At 51.4% G+C, this 9,129-nt stretch overlaps 1 protein-coding gene across 1 annotated transcript; it reads left to right on the top strand.

Moving 5' to 3' along the window:
- Positions 1-67: 67 nt before the first annotated feature.
- Positions 68-9,124, top strand: GMEB1 (glucocorticoid modulatory element binding protein 1; the record flags this gene model as incomplete). The annotated part of the gene is made up of 9 exons (XM_009704511.1): positions 68-195; positions 1,211-1,293; positions 2,249-2,373; positions 3,291-3,394; positions 3,832-3,986; positions 5,187-5,315; positions 6,043-6,180; positions 7,289-7,411; positions 8,469-9,124. Coding segments are annotated over exons 1-9 (1,641 nt in total), but the record flags the coding sequence as incomplete, so codon positions are not given.
- Positions 9,125-9,129: the final 5 nt, after the last annotated feature.

Genomic DNA, 9,129 nt, shown 5'->3' with positions numbered 1-9,129 from the left:
CAGCCCTGCCTCTGCTTTGCCCTCTGCAGCACCGCGCACCTCGCCACCGCCGGGCTTCATGTGAGAGATGGCGAATGCCGAAGTGAGCGTCCCTGTGGGTGATGTGGTGGTTGTACCAAGTGACGGAAACGAAGGGGAGAACCCGGAGGATACCAAAACCCAAGTGATCTTGCAGCTCCAGCCGGTGCAGCAAGGGTGAGTTGGATGGTACTGGTGTGTCTGGGAGGTGTGGGGTGGGATGGGGGGGGCGTCCCTGTGGATTTTTGTGGTGTGGGGACCGAGCGTTGCTGCGTTTTCCAGGTCTGCATCGGTTTTGTGCCACACACGGTAGGGAGAAAAATACAATGCAAAAAAGCTTTTGTGTGTGTCGCTGTCATGGGGCCTCTAAGGACTGAAATTGTCCTGCGGGGACGTGTCTGCGCGATGCTATCTCTCGATCGTGGAAGTCCGGCAATAGCTGTGGCGAGGTGGTCACAGGGCTGCCCCGGCCATGCGTCCTCCCGGTCTCCCTCTTCCCTCTGTGGCCCCAGGATGGGTTTTTGCCACGCTGCAGCTGCTGTACATGGTGGTCTGTGCCCGCATGTCCAGATCCGCATAGGTCTCTGTGCCAGCTTTTTCCTAAAATAATCCTCCTCTAAAATACAATGAAGCTGGGATGTTGGAGGGAATTTTGTAGGACCCCTGGCAGCTGCTGTAGAGAAGAGGCTGCCACCAGGCACTTCATCTTAAGTCTCGATCAATCAGGACGTAAATATCCTGGCTCCAGTTTGATAATATGCACAGATCAGGGTGGCTGTGGCCCGACAGTGACTCTTCCCTGCACGATCACCAGTGCTGCAGTGTCACACAGGGCTGGAAGGGAAGTCCTGGGGCGTTGGGCTCTGCTTCCTGTTGTGGTGGGTAACTGCCTGTGTCAGGAACCAGAGGAGAAGGCACAGGGAAGCGCGCTGCAGAGCTGCTTCAGTGGCGCTGGCAATGTGGAGGGTGCGACGACAGGACTGGGAACGCCTCTGCGTGTTTCAGTCCTTAGGATTATTATTGTATTTTGTATATGCCAAAAAAATGCCTGTGATTGAAACTGTATCAAATGAAATCCAAGTCTCTGGAGGACAGGCAAGAAAGAAATGAACTGAATTTTTAACCCCGTGCTGTGAATCTTAATTTCTCATGATTTATATAGTTTGTTTATGGATGGCCGCTTTCACAACAGGATTTACCAAGAGGGCTCTGAGGCCAGCGCTGCCGTAGTGGCCGGCGAAACCCACACCATCCACAAGCTAGAAGAAGGGATCGGTGAGTTCCCGCTTTGCGTGGGCAGAATCCCCTCCTCTGCAGGGCTGGTCACCGCTGAGCTGGTGTCTCCAGTTCGCTGGGCTTCCTTCTGGCTCTGCCCCTGCAGATGCTGTTTCCCAGGCATGGATGTGGGTGCAGGGTCTGGGCATACTCTGGAATAAGAGTCTGCTGTTACTGCTTGGTCTCAAAGTCCTGGAACTGAGATCCTGGCTCTCCTGCAATGACTGGTAAGGGCTCCCACGGGGTCCAGGGGAGCCGAGATTTCATCCTAGTCTTGGTGTGCAGGAACGATGGTGATGAGGATGGCAGTTTTGTCTGTGCTGGCTGAAGCATCAGCCTCTGATTGCTGATTCTTTGCTGAACGAACAGCCTGACAGTTTGGGTTGGATGTTCAGAAGAATTGAGCAGGTTGGCTCCAAGGGCTCCCTGCCGTCCCAAGGAGTATGTGGGAAAAGGCTCCTGTCATTAGGTGCTGTCACTAGATCTTGGCTAGTGTTCTGCTTCCTCTGTGGGTGTGGGTCTTTTGGCAGTATTAGCAGAAACTCTGCGTGTGACAAGAATATATTATCAGTAAATGTCTGATATCGCTGCTAAAGAGATACCAGAGCTCCAAGAAATCTGAGAGATATCTGTACATCAAATTTTTAAGCAATTTGTTTCCACAAAGATTGTTCTCATTGACATCCCCCCCGCCTTACAGATGTGTTGGATTTCTGATCTCATGTTCTCCTGATAGATGAGCTTCATTTTGAGCGTTGCTATATTAAAGAGCACATGCCAGTTGCTGTTGGAGCTAGTAATTGGAGAAGACTAAGAGAGGACTGATCCTGAACTGGGATCAGCCCTTCTTTTGGTTTCCTGAGCGTAGGTCTTGCCACCTGTGAGCTTTCAGCTCCCCCCATGGGATTTGAGCCTCTTGAGTGGAAAGTTTCATTTTTATCTGTTCCTCCCTCAGACCCCAGCACCATTGAAACCAACGAGGAAATTGAGATCGCCTATCCCATCACCTGCGGCGAGAGCAAAGCCATCCTGCTCTGGAAGAAGTTTGTCTGTCCAGGAATTAACGTCAAGTGTGTAAAGGTAAGGGAGTTTTCACAGTGGATTCCTTCTCTGCTCTCAAGGCCTGGCGCTTGACCTCAACAGGACTTTCTTACTTTTTGTGTTTCATCTGAGCTTTGTCCTGGAGCTGAGTGACTTTGCCTTTGCAGCGTGCTAGATTGTTAGTGCTAAAGTTGGTTTTAGCCTGGGGAGAAGCAGGGGAAGAATGGGTTTAAGGAGTGAAGGCCTGTTACCCACCTTATATTTCAGAGTCATATTTGGCACTTGATGAGGGACTTGGAGCTGAAAGCAGACAGGGGATGTGTACTGAGATCTGCCAGAGCTTTTCTTTTTGCTGTCCTGATACTCCACTCCTGTCACTTCCTCGCTGAGCAGGTTGCATCGAGAAGAGAAATCTTGCTGTTACCTTTTTCCACTTGAGAGTATGCGAATGTAACAGCTGATGCACTGAGGCTGAGTCCCCGTGTGCCGCTGCAGCGAGAGCGCTCTGTTGCTGACCCTTAATGGGAACTATCTTAGTCAGCAGAGCAGGACAGAACAGATGCCCAAGTGAATACCTGCCTCAGCTAGGTGTTGCTTGGCTATTTGATGTAAAAGGAGTCTCCCATAATGATCTCCAAGATGACTGTACATGTTCACAGAAGGAGCTAATTTGGTTCATGCCTCATACAAAAACCTTCAGGGCTGTTCTTTGCTAGAGCTGTGTGGTTCAAATGCCGACGGCTGGCAGGTCATCCCTCCAACCATATCCATTCTGGAGTTATAAGCATTGCTGTGCCGAGGGGATCAAAGCTGGTAGGGATTTGAGAAGCAGCTCCTCTTTTTGGGTAGAAGTAGGGGCTTAGATGAGCAGTGTTCTGGCTGTGTTGGTTGTCCCAATACAGTCTTCCAAAGTGATGTTACCCTGGGTGCTGAGCCTTTGTTTATCTCGTCGTCAGTTCAATGACCAACTGATCAGCCCGAAGCATTTTGTTCACCTGGCTGGGAAGTCTACCCTAAAGGACTGGAAGAGAGCCATTCGCCTTGGAGGAATCATGCTGAGGTATTTGACTTGCCTACATCTGTGTCCAGCTTCAGGACTTCATCACTGCAGTTGCAGGATCCCGAGCAGGCATTTTGTCTGCTTTGCCATCCCTGGGAGATCTCTTGGAAGCTCACATTACCTGGCCAGCAGCCTGCAGAGATCCTGGCCCTGTGGTCTGAGGGGCAGGATTCCTCATTCTGTACAGAAGTGGCCTCGCCTGGGGGATCTGCTGCTTGGTGGGGGTGGAACAGGACTGGAGCCCTGTATGTGAAGCTGGGGGATGGCTTGTATTTGCCATTTGAAAACCCTGTAGGAGATGTTTTGTGTGCAGAGTGGCCCTGGGTCTCCCTTTCTCCGTCCTTCCCATGACCATAGCATTCCTATGTGGAATACTTCCTTTTATCTCCAGGCTGAGATTTGAGCTGAGCCTGGTTCTCTCCCCACTCCCTGCACAGGAAGATGATGGACTCGGGGCAAATTGACTTCTACCAGCATGACAAAGTTTGCACCAACACATGTCGAAGCACCAAGTTTGATCTTCTGATCAGCAGCGCCAGAGCACCGGTGCCGGGGCAGCAGAGCGTGGTGCAGACTCCTACATCAGCTGATGGTAGGAAACCAGTTCGCAATGCCATGGGAGTTTCCCTCTGACACCCCTCTCCCTCCCTGAACTAATCAAATCAGATTGACTCCCCCATACACACACACACTTTATACCTTCTCCCCAGGCATCGCAGGGCAGTCCCGCTGTTCTGGAGACTGCTCTGGTTTCTGGGAAGGAAAATGCTTCTCGTGTCTGCTCAGAGGGGTCTTGGCAGTAATGGGAGAACTGGAAAGCAGCTGGTATTAAGCAGTGACTAGAGGCAGCCTTGGGAGCCAGGGGAGGCTCACCTTGAAGGGATCCCTGTTCTGGGATCACCGTGTCAGCAAATACCTGAGAGAGCTCGCACAGTGTTTTCTGATGTCTGTCTTATTTGAGGGTCTATTACAAAGGCACGAGATGGGCTAATAATCAGGAATGAATTTAGGGTTGCTGACCTCCTCCAGAGCAGCCTGCTACACGTCACCTGAACATCCATGAAGGGGGTATGATGGCTGGACATGATTTGATTGTCATTCCAGCTGCAAATTCTCAGCGAATCCTGTGCTTCAGAGCAGAAAGTGATCTCTTTGAGTTTCAGGGAGAAGACTACTCCCAAACATACAGCATCTTTCAGCTGGGCAGGATACATTTCTCTAAGGCCCTGGGTGGGTGAGATGGCAGAGCTGTTCATAGGCTGAGGAGAATCTCCTGGAGAGTACCATGGCCACATGGTAAAACCTTACAGTGGCTGCACGTTGGCTTAGTCCCAAACTTAATCCAGAAATTTAGGATTGAGTCAGATCTGTTTCCCTTTTATAAACCAGCTTGGCCCCTGACCCTATTATTTCCTGAGAGATTAGGGCATCACTGGGGCACAGAGCTCCCTGTTGACGATGCACAAGGAGAAGAGTGGCTGGGCTGAGGCTTATTTATTCCCTTCTTTATTCTGATCCCTTTCTGCTCCTTGTATGCCAAGACTCCAGCTTGCTTTTTGGAGGGCATGTGGTTTTCCCTCCAGAAGCCCCAGAGCCTTTCACAATCACAGTTCCAATGAGAAGCAGCAATATTTGCTTTTAGCTAATTTGGTTGAAAGAAGCCAGACACAAACAACCTGACCACGAGAGTGAAAAAGAGCCTGGGAGGGGTGAGGGGGGTGGAAAGCAAAGCAGGGATTCAGGGCTGGCACTCTGGGTGCTGCAGAGAGAGCTGACGTTGCCTGTCTGGCAGGGAGCATCACCCAGATAGCGCTGTCGGAGGAGAGCATGGAGGAGGGGATCGAGTGGAACTCAGCACTGACGGCTGCCGTCACCATGGCCACTGAGGAAGGCATGAAAAAGGACGCGGATGAGATCTCGGGTAAGCTCAGGCTGCTTTTGGGGTGTTTTCTTCCCCTCTTCTTGTCTGTTACATTTTGGAGACTGAAATCCTGAAAATAAGGAGAGTTTAGGCAATGACAGAGATGTCCCCCAGTCCCTTGACTCTCCCAGCGTTTCTCAGGCTTGCAGGGTCTCTGCCAAACAGAGCTCCTCACCGCAGCAGGCAGAGTGGGACTTCAGCCCTGGCCTTGTGGCTGATGGATGATCCCCCAATTCAGTTGCCACTAATTACAGTGAGGTGGTTTTTTTTGTTCATTCTAAGGATGTAAACATCTGCCAGCCTGGAGCTAGACTGAAACCATTGGGGAGCAGTGTCTTGTTAGTGCCTCGGGTTAGTACCCTGTCAGCTCTTTTGGCTATACCTCTCTGGCTGCGGTGCTTTGCGTTCTCTCTTAGGATCAGTACGGAAGGTTAGGCAGAACTTCCTCAAACAAAGATTTTAAGCTCTGCACCTTGCAAAGATGAGAAATGTTGCCTTGGAAGTCATGGTGCTGCTTGAAAACATGTTACTGATTTGCTGCCTGGGTCTGTTTTGCTTCTTTTGGGTTTTTGGGGGTTTTTTTTTTGCATATCATCTCCACCCCAATTGCCAAATTAGAAGTCATCTTGCAAAGTTACTCTTGCTTGAAAGGTTTAAGGTAACCTGGTGGGGAAAAATGCCAAATGCTTGTACATGTTGACTTCCTTTTCCCCTCTCCTTGTGCCAGAGGACACGCTGATGTTCTGGAAAGGAATAGCTGATGTGGGGCTGATGGAAGAAGTTGTGTGCAACATCCAGAAGGAGATAGAAGAAGTCCTTAGAGGCGTCCAGCAGAGGTTGGGTCAGTCTCCCTTCCAGATGACAGGTAGGTTGTGAGCCACAGCCCCTGGCTTTGGCTTTGCTGTGGGGAAGGATGCTCAAAAGGGCAGCTGCAGGTAAAAAAAAGTGACAAGGGTCCGTCCCCATCATTGCAAGCTGTTGAGTCAGGCTGGTGAGTGAGTTACCGCTCATCGGCTGGGCTGTGGGAGCTGCGGCTGGGTGTGGTCTCAGCCTGCCCAACTGTGAAGTGCATTCGCTTCAAGGCACAAGGACACAAGATGCCACCCCGTTCCCTGAGCAAAATGACCCTTGCAGCTCGCTGAGACGATCAGGTGACTGTCCTCAGCTCTCCGCCCTCATGAATGCCTGCCCAGATTCAAGTCTCAGACCGGAGTTATTCAAACGCTTTTCTCCATGATGGTGCAGGCTTAAACAGGTCCTGCCCCCTCACTTCTTGTTCTGTCTTCACTTGTGCCAGAAAACCTGGTTTTGGGGCTGAACCAGATGAGGGAATTGATCTGGGTTAAAAATAACTCCCCTCCCCTTTTTAAGGTTATTTTTAACTTGGATCACTTCCCTAATCCAGTTCACATGCCCCTGTGAGCACAGGGTTTGAGAGCACCTCTTGTTGATGCTCTTGCTGAGAAAACATCCGTGTACCCACAAACTTCATTTTACCCAGGATTTTTTTTTTCTTCTAATTTAACTTTGGGCTGACGGATCTTTGTGTCTAGTAGGTGGCAGCTTTTGGAAGCTGTGAGTGATTGAAATCAGTGGATTATAATAGAAATTTTGCACAGCTTTCAGTGGAGCTGGCATGTTAATGGCACTGTCAGCAGCATGGGGTGATGATTTGTAGGAGGAGAGCTCGTTTGTATCTCTGTGATTGCAAATTATGCTTTCATTTGCAGCAATTTTGAGCTGCTTGGGTGACACATCTCTGTTTCATTTTCTTTATCATGTGAATGCGATGATTTAGTCCTTGGATGTCAGAAGGATGAGGGAGCTGGGTCTGCCCTTGTCAGCCAGCCCTCGTGCAAGAGCATAGTTTTACAAAAAGCAGCAGAAAATTTTTGGTATAATGTGAGCATCTTTTGAGTACCTGAGTCCCACCTGTGGGACTAGGCATTCCTCCCCATGCACTTTCCTTGCAGATGCTGCAGTCTTGAACAACGTCGCCCACACATTTGGCCTAATGGACACGGTCAAGAAGGTTCTGGACAACAGGAAAAACCAGACAGAGCAAGGAGAGGAACAGTTTCTTTACACACTCGCAGGTACAGTCAGTGCCTAGTAAGGCTTCTCATCCTGCTGCTGCTCTTGGGAACTGATGCGACTTGCCTTCGACATAATTCCCAATGAACCATATTTGGTTTATTGTTCAATACATACTGCCCCAAAACAAATGCATCCCAATCCCTTTCCGTCCTAGGGCTTGAGTGGAATTTCCCCTCTCCCATGCCTCACACTGAGCAGTTGCTTGGGGTGTTTGACAGCCCAAAGTCTGCACCCTTTGCTGCAGCCAGGGTGCTGGGGGTGTGAGTCTGATTCCATTGGCGTTAGGAAATAGGTGCTGCTAGCTCCGAGCCGTGCTGCAGTCATCCGAGCTGCAGGCAGTGCCGTGCTACGCCCAAGGTAATAAGCTTCTCTGTGTACGGAGTGCTGAGTTGTCTGCTTGTCTTGGCTTGGAGCTATCAGGTGTCTTGCACAGCTTCCCCTGAGCTGAAGCCAATAACCTGACGGTGTCTCCCTCCTCACCGTGTCCTGTAGGACCTGTTCTTATCTGGGATGTCCTAGTCCCCTACTGCCCTGGATAAATGAGATTACTGTGCTACTTCTGACTTCTAGTATTCACACAGACAAGGGTTGAGGGAGATATTTCACTGACCCAGGGCAGTCCTCCTCCCAGTACAGGTGCTTGGCTCCTGGGGAGGTGACCCAGCCAAGCTCAGGAAGCAGTTTCTACTGCCCGGGGGGTTTTGTCCACTCTCCCTTGTAGGTGGGCCTAGCTTGGGGAGCAGAAATGCCCATCTTCTCATCAGTAGGAGTAGCCAACTGATATAGAGCATCGCCTGTTCCTTATCCAGGTGCTGACAGCTGGTCAGAGCAGGCTGAGCAGGTGCAGAACATTCACCAGGTCTGTGTGGGTGCCAGGAGAACCTGGCCTTTTCCTTCAGCGCAGTTTAATCGAGTGAAATGCTAGGATGGGTGATTAGGAGACCTCCTATCGCCAACACGGGGTGTAATGGTTGGTTGTGGGGCCCTTGAGTCGCCAGGAGCTCCTGCAGAGTGCTGGCCCTGGCCCAACGCACTGCTTAGCCGTTCTCTTTGCAGACCTGGAGCGGCAGCTGGAAGAGCAGAAGAAACTTGCCAAGGACCAGAAGGCAAAGTCCCAAACCATCCAGAACGTGGTGCTGATGCCCGTCAGCGCTCCCAAGCCCCCCAAGAGACCCCGCCTGCAGCGCCCAGCCTCCGCCACCGTCCTCAGCCCCTCCACTCCCATCCAGCAACCTCAGTTCACGGTCATCTCACCCATCGCTATCGCACCTGTCGGACAACAGTTCTCCGTGGGCAACATCCCAGTGGCAACCATTAGCCAAGGCTCCAGCCCGGTGACTGTTCATACCTTGCCGTCTGGCTCCCAGCTCTTCTTTTTTGCCACCGTGGTGTCCTCCTCCAAGACCACCTCCTCCGACACGGTCACCCTCCACCCGTCCTCCAGCCTGGCGTTGCTGAGCTCGGCGGCCATGCAGGACAGCGGTGCCCTGGCGAACGTGGCAGCTGTGGTCAATCCCGTGGAACTGGTGGCCATGGAATCCGGCCTCACTTCCACCATCCAAGCCGTGGAGGGCACCTCGGACGACGGGCAGACCATCATAGAGATCGACCCAGCGCCGGATCCCGAAGCGGACACGGATGAGTCAGAGGGCAAAGCTGTGATCCTGGAAACAGAGCTGAGGACTGAGGAGAAAGTGGTGGGAGATGTGGAGGACCA

This window comes from Cariama cristata, unplaced genomic scaffold (genome assembly GCF_000690535.1).
Source record: "Cariama cristata isolate BGI_N322 unplaced genomic scaffold, ASM69053v1 scaffold29717, whole genome shotgun sequence".
Classification (NCBI taxonomy): domain Eukaryota; kingdom Metazoa; phylum Chordata; class Aves; order Cariamiformes; family Cariamidae; genus Cariama; species Cariama cristata.
This window is presented reverse-complemented; position numbering and strand designations above follow the sequence as displayed.